Below are 14,287 nucleotides of genomic sequence, written 5' to 3'. Positions count from 1 at the left end.
AACTCGAGTTTTTCTGGTATGAACACAACCGGACAGAATTCAGTCCGTCCATTTGTTTTTCGAGTTTGAGGGCCTTAACGATCACCAAATTGGCTGAAATTTTGCAGAGATGATCTACACAATATTATCTAGATACTAGACTGTGGAGATGAGGAAATTCGATCGAAAAGTGGTGCAAAAATAGAAATTCGCACCAAAAAATTGGTGCGGACGTCTGTAGCTGAGAAAATCCGTATATATATATAGGGTTGGTGTGGTTGTCTTTAGAACTTGATTAATGAATTGTAGAATACATGATCGAGGATGTAGAGGTTGAACCCGAGTTTACAGTAAGCATAGACCGCAAAAATGCTCAAACCCTATGAATGCGGCGAATTTGAAAAATCTCTTCCTGGTTACTGATTACACTGAGGATAGTCTGTTCTCTCTAGCCCATTCGACAATGACGCCTCGAGGACGAGCCATAAATAAGGCATTACTCTTCGCAAAGCTTGACTAGACCCATGCGATGTGCTCTAGGTTAGAGTAATTTCATTACAAAAGATCATTCCACATCAATCAATGGTAGATCTTTGCCTAAAACCGCAGGCTTTTAACAGAAATTGTTGTTGTTGTACTTCAAAAATAATCAGCTGTGAATTAAAATAGTTTTGTGTTTAGTAAATATTAGTTTTAAAAGTGCTGCCAAGACAAAATATATTGATTTATAGTGATTTTAATGATAGCAGCTTTTAAAAGCAACCTCTAGAAGTTGTTGCCAGTGACCTGTAATTTTCAAAAAAATTGTTTTTCTGTAGTTTACCAAACACTATAGAATTTATAGAATTTAAAAATTCGGATAAAAACTGATTTTTTTATAAACGAAGCTATATCAAACGGGGCCTAAGCCTAATAATCTATTACATTTCGGATAGAAACTGATTTTTTTTATAAACGAAGCTATATAAAACAGGGTCTAAGCCTAATAATCTATTACTTATGTGAGAGACCATGTCTTCATTCATAGGATCCCAAAGTACCCGGATCAATCGAAAGTTCGATTCTATCGAAACTACTCATTTTCAACAAAAAGAATTAGTTTAAACCACCAATATTGATTCATCAGACCAAAAAAAAACCAATATTGATTCCGAACCCTCTTCTAGTGGAAACTTCTTTCATATAACACACACGAAAGCAAACTAAACCAAGCAGTCTTTATGTACATATAGTTCCTTAATCAGCCAAAACACTACCTAAGAACTTCCTTGGGATGCAAACAAACGCATGATCCAAAAGTCTACTATTGATCACTCGATCATTATTCCACGCACCTCAAGGTTATTTAGCTCCTTGGGTCTCTTGTAATTCTTCAACAACAATGAACAGCAAACTACACTGACAGAAGAAGCAGCCATTGCAGCTCCAGCAATCCATGGGGGTAAGCGAAATCCAGTGGATGGGAAGAGAACCCCTGCAGCTATTGGGATCCCGAGCACATTATAACCCAACGCCCAAATGTAGTTCAAACGAATACGAGTGAAGGTTTTCCTCGAAAGATCAATGGCAGTTATCACATCCTCCAAGTTGCTCTTCATAAGCACAATGTCTGCTGCCTCAATTGCAATGTCTGTGCCAGCACCAATTGCCATGCCTACATCTGCTGCCACAAGTGCTGGTGAATCATTGATGCCATCTCCCACCATCGCCACAGTGTTGCCTAAAGCCTATGATAAGGTAGTTCAAGTTTAATAACATGTTAGTACAAGTGTATAACTAACATAAACATGAATGAACTTATAAGATCTTCCTCACGTAATAGTCATTGTATGTACCTGCAATCTCTTCACTTCCTCTGCTTTCTGGTCAGGTTTCGCTTCAGCTATAACAGTATCGATACCAACTTCGTTGGCAATAGAATTTGCAGTACCCCAATTGTCACCTGTCACCATTATGCTTTTAACATTCATGGACTTGAGTATGGTAATGACTTCTTGAGCACCTGGTTTCAGTGGATCAGATATTGCTAGAACTCCGGCCACTTGTCCATCTATGGCTACTAGAATCCCTGTTTGAGCCAGCCCTTCAGCTTCTGCAAGGTAGTCTTCTGCATCAAGTGGAACTGCAATGTTCTGATCCACCATCAAGCTCTTGTTCCCCACAATTATTTCCCTGCCTCGAACAATAGCTTTCACCCCATGACCGGTAATGGAGGCGAAGTCATGCGCTTCTGGCCAGGTTGGATTCTCTTCATCTTCTCTGAATTTTTTGGCATACTCAACAATGGCCTTGGCCAAAGGGTGTTCACTGTTAACCTGAAATGTATGCGTCATAAAGAATTGTTAACAATCATGAACATTTTTCGCGCACATGTACATATGTTGACTTTGATTGTGAAAAACATTTCGGTCCATTTAATAAAGCAGATATAACAATTGCTTACACAGGGTAAAAGCCTACCTCAGCTGCCGCAACAAGTTCATAGAATTCTCGAAGCACCATATTTTTCAGGAGTCGTGTGTTAACAACGAGTGGCTTCCCAATTGTGAGAGTCCCTGTCTTGTCAAACACAATGCAGTTCACCTACAACATCAATTATCACATTCATGAGAACTTAAGAAGCAAACCCAAATTTTCCGGGAGGGCATCAACTGATTTGAATGATCATCACAGGTCCACAACTTGGTGAACCAATCAAAACATACAGCAGCAGTTATAACATGAAATGAACATGTCTAGTTCTTTAGACCTGTTGTGTTACATTTTCTTTTGTCAATGCAACATAATGGGTGAAAATGCAAGAAAAGATGTAGCTTTCTAACCTTATGTGCACTTTCTAATGCCTGGCCTCCTTTGATCAGTACACCTTGGGATGCACCAACTCCAGTACCAACCATGACAGCAGTAGGAGTTGCTAGGCCTAGAGCACAAGGGCAGGCAATAACCATGACAGAGATTCCAAACTGGAGAGCAAGCTGAAAGCTATCCATGGACTTCGGTATCCAAGATTTCGGGTAGCCATGGAATTTTCCAGCCAAAAACCATGATAGCCAGGTAAAGAATGAAAGCATGATCACCTGAAATTCATATCAATTCTTAGAAAGAAGATCATCCAATATCCCTTTAAGTAAACCCAACAAAAAGTATATATACATACAGAAACTAAGAAATTGCATTATAAGCTTAAAACACATACCAGTGGCACAAAGAACTTAGAAATGCGGTCAGCAAACTTCTGAGCAGGAGCTTTCGCCATCTGAGCAGACTCAACAAGCCGTACGATCTGCGCAAGGGAACTTTCTGATCCAACCCTTGTTGCCTTGATATGCAACACACCATTTTCATTCACAGTACCTCCAATGACTGTATCACCCTTCCTTTTCGCCACTGGCCGCGCTTCTCCTGTTATCATACTCTCATTCACATGGCTTTGTCCCCATATCACATAACCATCTGAAGCTACTTTCGCCCCTGGAATAATTTTGATAACATCATTCTTTTGTATCAACCGACCATCAATTTCTTCTTCCCCTAACACATTCCCTTCTTCGTCTAATGTCAACAAAGTGGCTGTATCAGGTGCCAAGTCCATCAGTTTGGCAATGGCATCAGATGTCTTCCCCTTAGCTAACACCTCAAGGTACTTCCCTAACAGAATGAATGATATAAGCATTGCACTTGTCTCAAAGAAATCTGTACCCTTAAAATGAGGGGAGGTGGCAGCTCTAAGTACAGAATAGACTGAATAGAAATATGCTGCATTAGTTCCCAAGGCAATTAACACATCCATATTAGCAGAACCATGGCGCAACGACTTGTATGCGCCAGTATAGAACCTCCGGCCTATGATGAACTGCACCGGAGTGGACAGAATCCACCTTATAAGCTCCCCAATGCTGAGCATATTTACTACTTTCTTATCCAAGCCATGTTTAAGTCCAGGAATGTACATGAAGACCATGGAAGTTAAAAATACCGGAACAGTGAAAACCAAACTCCAGAGAAAGAATCTGTAGTACTGCTGAATCTCCTCCTTCCTATGACTTTCTCTTCCTGCTCCACCACCTGGATATATCTTCGCCCTGAAACGCCTTGATCCAGTTGTTTCAATCACATTGATGAAGTTTCTTGGACCTGTTATATCTGGCTTGTAAGAAAGTGATATTTTTCTGTCATCATGATGTATATCTACACCTTGCACCCCAGGGAGTGCTTGAAGAGACTCCTCAAGTATTCGCATCGAATGATCAGTTCTTACACCGTCAACTTTAAGATCAATCTTGCTCATGCCTTCACCTGAATTGATAAGTATGGCTTCGAATCCAGTGTCTTCAATGGTTACCATCAGCTGATTGCAGCTCACTATCTTGGGATCATAGTGGACATCTGCTTCTTCAGTTGCTAAGGCAACTTGGGCCTTTTGTACACCATGCACTGCCTGCAAAGCTGATTCAACAGTGGAAGAGCAAGAAGTGCATGTCATTCCTTTGATCCTTATTCTGCATACCAACGTGGACTTCTCATTTCCCTCGTCAGCAATCAATGTTGCTTGAAATCCAACATCTTCAATTGTCTCACGGATGGTCTCCGCCTAAAAGTGGAACACAACAGCTAAATAAGGCTAATTAAGTATGAAAAAATAAACTTGTACATATAATAACTAATGGGAATACAATGATAAAAATGAAACTAGAGAAAAAATGAAAATGAAAAATGAAACGGTAGAAGCCACTACTCCTCATGCTTGGTATAAATCAGTCTGTAGCCATACTGTTGGAAGCATACTGCATACAGTAAGTTTATTTTCATTAAGCTGCAACCTCCTCTGTATTTAAGTTCAGAGTCTCCGCTAACCTTTTTGATTTCGCATCTAAAACAATGTTCGTTGTTTCTACTCTTTTACTGTCATTCTAATCTAAATCCTAAAGCGTAAATCAAAATCTCAGAAAAGTGTCATCATAGACATGAACCAAGATTATCACCAAAAAGATCAACAAAATGGAAATGATACTATTTCCTGTCTCTTCTATTCAGTTTAGTTATTGATAAAGTAGTATGAGGTTCACATCTAAAACCAATTGGCAATAGGTGGAGTGGCCCAAACCCTTATAAATCTACAGGCAAGGTCTCATATTCCCGATGTGGGATTGATATCTTAACACGCCCCCGCAAGTGTGGCGAATGTTCAAGCCTAACACATGGACAATATTTGGGGTGACGTGGAGTGCATGTGACCATTGGGCTTCACACGTGGACATGGGTAACCCGCTCTGATACCATGATAAAGTAGTCTGAGGTTCACATCCAAAACCAATTGGTAATGAGTGCAGTGACTCAAACCCTTATAAACCCACATGCAAAGTCTCATATTCTCGATGTGGGATTGATATCTCAACGGTTCTATATATCTACTATCTAGGATCAAACTCTCTGATATTTCATTTAGACAATCTATATATAGCATGCTCAATTTTTATTGCAAGAGAGCAAAACGTTCATATGTATAAGACGAGCAAGAACAGTTTAGTTTCTGACTCAAGGTGCAAATCTGTCCTTATTGGCTTAGTAATATTGTCTACATAGCCCAAATTTTGAGCTGAATAATATGAATTTGTTTGTTCTGTTCATGTTAGTTTATCAAATCTGATATGTAAGAATTGACATCTGTGTTTTAATATATATACAAGAGTTTGGGCTATACTTGGTGTAGAAGAGAACTCTGCTGCCTTAATAAACAAATGTTATTGACTTCTTGAACACATAAGTGACCTCAGAAGATTGAGACAGGGAAACACGAGAGGATTTATGTGGAACAATCCCTTAGATATCTCCCAAAATTGCACAGAAGGATTTCAGAAATAACAAATACAATATATTGTACCAGACTTAGTAGCACAGCATATATATAAGCAAGAGCCTCAAATATTCTTCTCCTACTAAACCTTTATTGTTAAGGGTACTTCATCTTTCTTCCAAGTTCTAAGGATGAATCGAAGATCGATACTTTTTGTTAAAACAATCAAATCAAGTCATGTCATGAACCTAATTAGGTTTTAAACTTTTGATTGATCAAAGCTCGATCCCTAAGGAAAACTCAATTTGGCATAATCCAGATCTCAACTTAAGTTAAAGTGAATGTCTATGGAGGAAAATTATCACTCTCCTACCCAGAAATTTAACAAAAGTAGCAGAAGCAGGTAAACTAAAATCACATGTTTCACATGAAATGATTAATGAAAAATACCAAACAAAATTAGACCACAAGAATGAAAAAACACATAAATAAAAAGAGAAAAAAAAAAAAAGTAAAAAGTGATATCATCATCATCCAACAAAACAAAATCAAAGATTCTTGCGGCAAAGAAAGAGTAAAGTAATGAACTTACGTTAACGAAATCGGGGAAGAACATGACTTGAGCACGATTGTTGAGCACGTCGACGACAGCTTCACGAATCCCCGGTAGCCTCTTCACAGCCTTCTCTACAGATCCGGCGCAGGCGGAGCAGGTCATGCCGATGACGGAGAACACAGCCTTGGACTCGGTGCCCTCCACCATAGTGGTCTCCTCCGCCACCACGCCCTTAGGGTACTTTGGCATGGACGGGTAGTGAGGCCGCGGCGACAGATCGCTGCTGCCGCCGCGGGCTTCACCGTTGCTGTCGCGTATGCACGCAAGAGCAAAGAACTTGGTCGCCATGAAATGAGAAACGCAGGGTGGCCTACGTACGTACGTCTGGAGCTTTGTTAGTTCTGAAATGAGAACAGACAAAACCACCAAGTTTAAAAATTGGAGGGTAATATCAGAGAAGGTTAGGTTTGTTGCGAGATTTGAATTTGGTGGGATTTAGAGGTGGGGATTTGCTTGATCGACAAATCGAGGTGGGGAGGGTTCCACCGTGGAACTTAAGTCTAACGCTATGAATATCATGTTTGGTGGTTCTAAATTTTCGTCAATATTTCGTCCATTTTATTATAAACAATGTCAAAGGTAGTTTTCAGCCCTCCCCAGATTTCTGAATTCTGAGCATCCCTGATAATCAGGCTGTCAAATCTAACGAATCTAATACCACCTTCAACGTTTCAAAAAAATAAAAAATAAAAATCAAACAAACCACCTTCAAAAATATAGATACGTACGTGTCATGTAGTAGTGTTCACATGGTCACCTAATAACTAAAGAAATCATGGTCAATCACCGTTGAATGTAAATCTAATTATGGGAAATATTATTTTAAAGTTAAGTTTTTTAGTTTTCCATACTACCATGTGAACACTATAGAGGTTTCGGAACTGGAGTCATTGAGGAAAATAAAATAAAAACAAATATCATTCCTAGTTTTCGTTTTGTTTCTTATGTACTGTAACTCGATCCATCTCACTAATTTGATGATGAATAAATTAACTTCAAATTCGTGACTTTCGTAATATCGGTTATCGTAGATAACTGGCCAAATAACATGTTACAATTCTAAACCAACTATTTAGCGATTAAGATCTAAAACATGTGGCAATCCTCCTATGTATGATAAACATTCAGATGATTCTAGTTGGGATCCCATGATTCTTCAGTGAAGTGGGCATGCAACTTATTTATAGCTAGGTACACCAGGTAGTTTCATGATCGATTTGAACTATCTTAAAGCATTGTCTAAAAATTTTACGTGAAAAATGAAAGATTAATTCACGACCATAGTGTACCGTACGTGATGAGTTCGTTAAAGATCAAGTAAATGATTTAAATGCAGTCTCCTAAATAATCGTCATGAAACAGAATAGCTAGGTCATGCTGGGTTGATTCTACTTCTATATCCAGTTATATATAACTTAAACAAGAGGTAATGAAACACAAGATGATCGATGAGATAGTTTGTATGAGCTAGACAACAATACTTGGAAAAACGATTGGAAGAAATAAAATCACAGTGCTGTATAAGATTCCGTATGCGAATAGATCTGTGGAGCTCAAAGTGTGAAATATATATGTTTGACAGAGAGAGACACACAGAGAGAAAGAGAGATGGAATTAGCATTACTTGGAAGATATGCTTACTGAAGGTAGAAGGCTTCTGCGAGCTTATGATTGTGCATCAAGTTATCAAGGATTCAACGATATATATAGTAGTAGAGCTTCATTAGCTTCCTCGCTACCAACCAGCTGCCCCCAGCCACAAAGATATGTCACAGGTGACAGCAGCAAAAAGGAAAATGATGCTTAGCTAATTAAGTTGACCTTTTCAATTAAACTTCATAATACGACGATAACAAGACGTGGAATTGTGGATTATATATGTAATTCAATAAAGAGACCATGTAGAAAAGAATTTTGTACTTAACGACTCAATTAAAGAGTTCACATATACATTGGCTCGGCAAGGGAGGACTTGGGCGTGGAGAGATACACTATATATGAGGGCCAATAGGCTCCAAGCTTCCAAGTTAGTTGTTTTGGATCGGAGTTGTGTGATGTCATTAGCAATCGAGTCGTTATTTTTATTGAGTTAGTTTTGCTTCTGTTGCATCAATCGGGATTTCTTGTTTAGTTGTTTTCTCTTTCTAAGACGCAGAGTATCGAGTACATCAATGAGAAATAGATGTTACAAATGCCTTTCTTGGCTTTAAAACTTGATCTTGTAAGATCGTTATGATGAAAATATACAAGATACAGATTAATTCGATCAAACCAATATTTTAACATTGAAATCATTCAACACAAAGCAGAAATAAAAGCATTTTGAATACAAGGGTTACTATTACTTGATTGTTACCGGAAGTAATAAGTATTTCTCTTTAGTTAATGACAAGTCAATGACGATTTTACATCAAATCTTAGCAGGGAGCTTATAATAACATGTAATCTTCACCTTATTAGTTTTGATGCTGAACGTTACATTTACTAATAGACTTAGAGACCTTATTAGCTAGCTGTGGTGCACTACTAGTTGTTTAAGGGAATCTTAAAAATTATAATGACATATAGATAAATTAAAGATTCCAAGATGGTACTTTGATTTCGTATCTTTAACAATAAGATACTCCGATCCTATCCTAATGAAACCAAAGAGAAAGATTCGATCTTTCACAGTGAGAGGATACGTGCCGGTAATGTCAATTTCATCGGCATACGCTACAGTAGTTCTGCATATACAGTCTTACCATTAAGCCAAAATTACAGAGAGTGAAAGGGTTTATACTAAGAGAATCATGCATATTGGAAAAAGACGTACGTGAAACAAAAATGGATTATGATTCTTATATTTCCTTGGATCCAGATACACCCGCCCTAATTAGATATATGGCATATTGCAGGTAAACAGTTTAAACATTTCAGTGATCTTGCCGACGTTAGATTCGATATGCAGGTCGATAAAATTAGGAAAATGCATGAAAAAAATTACTAGGATTGCAAGTAACTCCAGGGGTTGGGGAAATGTACAAATGTGGACTGCTGTCCGTTATAATATCCATGTCTCATACTCTCATGTAGAAGCATATATTCTGGATAATTGGAATATAATGAACTGAGACGACTACATATTATGTAAGATGAATTCGTATGTGTACGTATATTAATACTACGTACCAATTAATAAGACTCTAAGAGAAACATACTCGAAGCCAGTTTGCTCATGAATGACGAGCTAGCTCAAAATCAACATTCATTTTCTAAATTAAAGATATACAAATACTATATGCATCTTGTCGATGTAATGAATATAGACAACAATGAAGCCTCCTACATCTAACGAAGCTATGCAGAAAGAAAACAAAATGAAGCTGCTTGTTATTTATACCAGGTAGCTAGATACAAATTATATAATAGTCGAAGAAAAGAAAAAATAGCTGATAGATTTGGAATGCATCTTTAACTATACGTATCTAATTGAAAGAACATCAAGAAATCTAAGAAAAACAATGGATAAGTCACAGGTGATCAATGAGAGACAGTACACTAGTTGATGATCGATACGAGCTAAGAGATCAGGAGCTGACCAAGGCTTATTTTATAGAACATCCTATCACAAGGGAGAACCTCATCAACATCAACATTGACATTAATATTAATTTTAAGAAAATTGTTAAGCTTGACGTGTAGGTTTATTTCTCTGATTGGATTCTAGAACCGTCCAATGGTTTAATGAATCTCTTATGACAATCTAGTTCAACATAATGGTTTAATTAATTAGTTCCTACGTATATAGAATTTGTCTAATAATGCGCAAGTAAGAATAAACACCGTGTTATGACAAAACAATCTCATATCATAAATATACACTTAAAGAAATTAAATTACTCAGAACAAATCATGATCAGCTTGATCACAAGTATTCAAGTCACATAAGAGTCACATAAGTAGTGGAAAATGGATGATCGGATGGTATTGTTATCACAAATATGTTTCATAAAAAAGAGTCAACTCAGAGACCTAAAAAAAAAAGAAAAAAAAGAAGTTTTGGGCTTTATACATGTTTAACACTTATATATCATCAATTATCACGCAGCAGATTTTGGGCCAAATTAAAATACAACATATACATGTCGAGTTATCGGCTATCACGATCATATTTTTGCTTTGAAGAACCAAAAAAAGAAGAAACCCATTACTCCAAATCGTTGTCAAATACTATTTTACCCAAAAGCCCAACTACTTCCAACGATGTGCCATGAGATGCAAAATCTCTTCTACACCAGTCATGTGTCAAAAATGTCATCCACTTTTGAAAAAAAAGCACACCAATACAATTTGATCACGGTCAAGGTCTAAAGTCTAAACAATTCGATGTGTTCAAAATCTTCGCTCCTGGTAAATACCCAGCTACACTACAAGTTGATTTTACTTGAACTTTTATAATTATCATTTATAGTCTTTAAGATAGATAAAGTTACAAATTATCATCCATAGTCTTACAGGATTCACCTTTTTCATTTTTTCAGTTATAAATTTCAGTAACGTTTATCCGTCCAGTAACCATTCTTAGTTAATAAAACATAATAAAAGAGTGTTTTGAAATAATTAGTAAATATAATTTTTATAATAAGTTACATATATCTAATATTTCGGCGTCCAATCAACTAATCCCCAGAGGTTCTCGTTAGAATGACTCTCTCGTAACATCATCTTCTTCTCAAACTTTCTTCACATGTCACACAAATGGTCAAAGTTGTTGCAGCCTCAAAACGAGTCAAAAGGGGAAAAGCTACTAGAGACTCCTGAAACATCACGGAAGCCCCTGCATGGGCCTGGCTGCCCATCAGAACCCAAAAGTCCAAAAAACGAACCCATATTTGGCCTTTGCCTCTTCGCTTTCTTTGCCAGTTGCCACCCATCCCCAACTCCCAAGTGGGACCCAATCCATCCGACACCTGTCAGTTATCTGACGTGTCAAGCTAGTCGACAAGCCACTTGTTTACGTGGAATCACACATCCCGAGGTCCCGCACACGCCAACCGACCCGTCACCACGCCGCCACGCGGCACTCATCTCCTCCCTGGCTCTCACCTCCCCCACACCTTCCTCTGTGAACCTAACCTATATATATATAAAAGGGCTCTGCCCCAAATTCTTATATATATACAATTGTTTCTAACCTTCTGCAATTCTTTCTTTAATCGCCGACAATGGAAAACTCGACCTTGACCGGTTTGTTGAAGAAGGTGGCGTCGGAGTTCCCGAACCGCCGCGCTATTTCCGTTTCCGGCAAATTCGACTTGACCCACGCCCGATTACATGAGCTCGTGGAGTACGCTGCCTCACAATTACTCGCCGCCGGCGTCGCCCCTCACGACAGCATCGCTCTCACCTTCCCCAACTCCATTGAGGTAACATCATCATTTCTTCACCTAATTAAAAAAAAATGGAGTCAAAATTTTGAGAATTGTTTTGATTTTTTGTGCAGTATGTGGTGATGTTCTTGGCCGTGATACGGTGCCGAGCCACCGCCGCGCCGCTGAACGCGGCGTACACGGCGGAGGAGTTCGAGTTTTATCTCTCCGACTCCGAGTCGAAGCTTCTGATTACTTCGGAGAAGCCGATTCAGTCCGCTGTGAGCGCCGCTACCAAGCTGAGCATACCTTACGTGACGGCGGCGTTGTCCGAGGGTGGCGGTAACGTTTGTCTGTCTTCCGCCACTGTGGGCGAGCCAAGTTGCGATTCAATTTCGAAATTCGTTAACGACCCGTCCGACGTGGCGCTCTTCCTCCACACGTCCGGGACCACCAGCCGGCCGAAGGGAGTTCCTCTGACGCAGCTCAATCTGGCCTCGTCGGTACGGAACATCCGATCAGTCTATAGACTCACGGAGTCGGACTCGACGGTGATCGTTCTGCCGTTGTTTCACGTGCACGGATTAATCGCGGGGTTGTTGAGTTCATTTACCGCCGGCGCCGCCGTGACGCTGCCGGCGGCGGGAAGATTCTCCGCCTCGACTTTCTGGGCCGACATGCTCAAATACAACGCCACGTGGTACACGGCGGTTCCCACCATCCACCAGATCATTCTCGACCGTCACGCCAACAAACCCGAACCGGCCTACCCGAAGCTGCGGTTTATCCGGAGCTGCAGCGCGTCGCTGGCACCATCGATTTTGGCGCGTCTGGAGGAGTCGTTCGGCGCGCCGGTTTTGGAGGCGTACGCGATGACGGAGGCGACCCATTTGATGTGTTCGAACCCGTTACCCGAAGACGGCGCGCACAAACCCGGGTCCGTCGGGAAACCCGTGGGCCAGGAGCTGGCCATTTTGAACGAAAACGGCGTCGTTCAGCCAAGTGACGTCAGTGGTGAGGTCTGCATTAGAGGACCAAATGTGACAAAAGGGTATAAGAACAACCCGGAAGCTAACAAAGCTGCCTTCACATTCGGGTGGTTCCACACCGGAGATGTAGGGTTTTTGGACTCCGACGGGTACTTACACCTTGTCGGTCGGATCAAGGAGCTCATTAACCGTGGAGGTAATCAATTTGCGCCGTAAACTTGGTCGAGCTTATAAAATGCGACTGTATATCATAACATTGTTTGGTACTATTTTCAGGAGAGAAGATATCACCTATTGAAGTTGACGCAGTGCTATTGTCACACCCCGAGATCTGTCAGGCGGTTTGTTTCGGAGTGCCTGATGATAAATATGGTGAAGAGGTATGTCGCAACTAACTAATCTGCTATAGCCTATAGCTTCGTGCTTTCGTGCCATCGTAGCCATCGTAACTCTGTTCTTATGTGCCCATGCTAATGCAATGTGTGTAACTTTGCAGATTAACTGTGCTATAATTCCAAGAGAAGGCTCGAGCATAGACGAGGCGGAAGTGATGCGCTTCTGCAAGAAGAACCTTGCAGCTTTCAAGGTGCCGAAGAAGGTGTTCATCACTGACTCTGTTCCGAAAACTGCAACGGGGAAGATCCAACGTCGCATTGTGGCAGAGCATTTCCTTGCTCAAATCTCCACTGCCAAAGTTCCCAAGTTTGGCGCTTGATTCCTAGTCGCATAATTTTGCTTCTATAGTCATAGACATCTCTCTAATGGTTTACATTAGGTTTCGGATTTCTTTTTTGGGTTGTATAAATTGTTGATTACAATTCAACACTTGGGATGGTCACCGACATCGCTACGATAATCCGAGGGGATCTTTTGTGACCTCACTGGTTGCGTATGCGAGTCTTATTGTTCTTGTTGGACCAAATTATTGAAGTGACGAGGAATATTGACAGAGGTTTCTTGCTCAATTTGTCTTTTGATTCTCTTTGGTAACAACAATTGGTTTTTGATGACGAAACACGAAAGCATTTAACAGTAACAAATTGGTGAAATGTACTTGGGTCATTGGCAGGTCGATCTCCATGTTCGAGTTTTCTAATGAAAAATAAGGACGAAAAAAAAATGAAAAATAAGGACATGTCTAATTCTGAAACCTTATTCATTTTGGGTGGGAGATCATGATACGCCAATGCCAAAGGGCTCACCACCAACTCAAGGGCCATTTGTCTTTTCGACTCTTTTGTTGTCTTTTCATTTCCTAACTTTTAATTATTTTTTCCACCAACCAAGTGAACTGACTGTATCATCCAACTCCGCCTTTTCTTATGTCATTGAAAGCTGTTGATGATCGAGCAAGCCAGAGGGAGAGGAAGTTATTCTAAGAATCAATAATTTGTTTTTTCTACTTTGTAAGTTATGAAAACGAAATAGCAAACACCGTAAAAATCATAGAACAGACTCAACAAACCTAATTTTTGTCGTTAAGAATCTTAATTTTGCACCATTACAAGATAAAAAGTCATTATTGTGACAACCTAATTTATTTACGGATACATTTCCG

At 39.7% G+C, this 14,287-nt stretch overlaps 2 protein-coding genes across 2 annotated transcripts; one reads left to right on the top strand and one right to left on the bottom strand.

The window, feature by feature from the left end:
• Positions 1-1,125: 1,125 nt before the first annotated feature.
• On the bottom strand, positions 1,126-8,011 carry LOC101310511 (putative copper-transporting ATPase HMA5-like). Its single transcript, XM_004298680.1, has 6 exons — positions 6,366-8,011; positions 3,176-4,570; positions 2,802-3,056; positions 2,440-2,562; positions 1,815-2,294; positions 1,126-1,706 (listed from the first exon to the last, which is right to left on the bottom strand). The coding sequence occupies exons 1-6, from the start codon at positions 6,675-6,677 to the stop codon at positions 1,290-1,292; spliced, it is 2,982 nt and encodes a 993-aa protein (XP_004298728.1). The 5' UTR covers positions 6,678-8,011; the 3' UTR covers positions 1,126-1,289.
• A 3,534-nt stretch (positions 8,012-11,545) lies between these two features.
• Positions 11,546-13,694, top strand: LOC101314179 (4-coumarate--CoA ligase-like 10-like). Its single transcript, XM_004298693.1, has 4 exons — positions 11,546-11,797; positions 11,875-12,925; positions 13,006-13,109; positions 13,226-13,694. Exons 1-4 carry the CDS (start codon positions 11,597-11,599, stop codon positions 13,442-13,444), a joined length of 1,575 nt encoding a protein of 524 aa, XP_004298741.1. The 5' UTR covers positions 11,546-11,596; the 3' UTR covers positions 13,445-13,694.
• Positions 13,695-14,287: the final 593 nt, after the last annotated feature.

Source organism: Fragaria vesca, linkage group LG5 (assembly GCF_000184155.1).
Source record: "Fragaria vesca subsp. vesca linkage group LG5, FraVesHawaii_1.0, whole genome shotgun sequence".
In the NCBI taxonomy this organism is placed as follows: Eukaryota; Viridiplantae; Streptophyta; class Magnoliopsida; order Rosales; family Rosaceae; genus Fragaria; species Fragaria vesca.
Note: the sequence above shows the minus strand (reverse complement) of the source record. Positions and strands in the feature narration are given on the sequence as shown.

Bases quoted from the DNA above. Each gene is read 5' to 3' on its own strand.
- LOC101314179 (XM_004298693.1), top strand. From the start codon at position 11,597: ATGGAAAACTCGACCTTGACCGGTTTGTTGAAGAAGGTGGCGTCGGAG. The intron at 11,798-11,874 runs GTAACATCATCA...TTTTTTGTGCAG, and splicing joins CCTTCCCCAACTCCATTGAG to TATGTGGTGATGTTCTTGGC. The intron at 12,926-13,005 runs GTAATCAATTTG...TACTATTTTCAG, and splicing joins GGAGCTCATTAACCGTGGAG to GAGAGAAGATATCACCTATT.
- LOC101310511 (XM_004298680.1), bottom strand. From the start codon at position 6,677: ATGGCGACCAAGTTCTTTGCTCTTGCGTGCATACGCGACAGCAACGGT. The intron at 2,295-2,439 runs GTAGGCTTTTAC...CATACATTTCAG, and splicing joins AACTTGTTGCGGCAGCTGAG to GTTAACAGTGAACACCCTTT. The intron at 1,707-1,814 runs GTACATACAATG...ACCTTATCATAG, and splicing joins AGGAAGTGAAGAGATTGCAG to GCTTTAGGCAACACTGTGGC.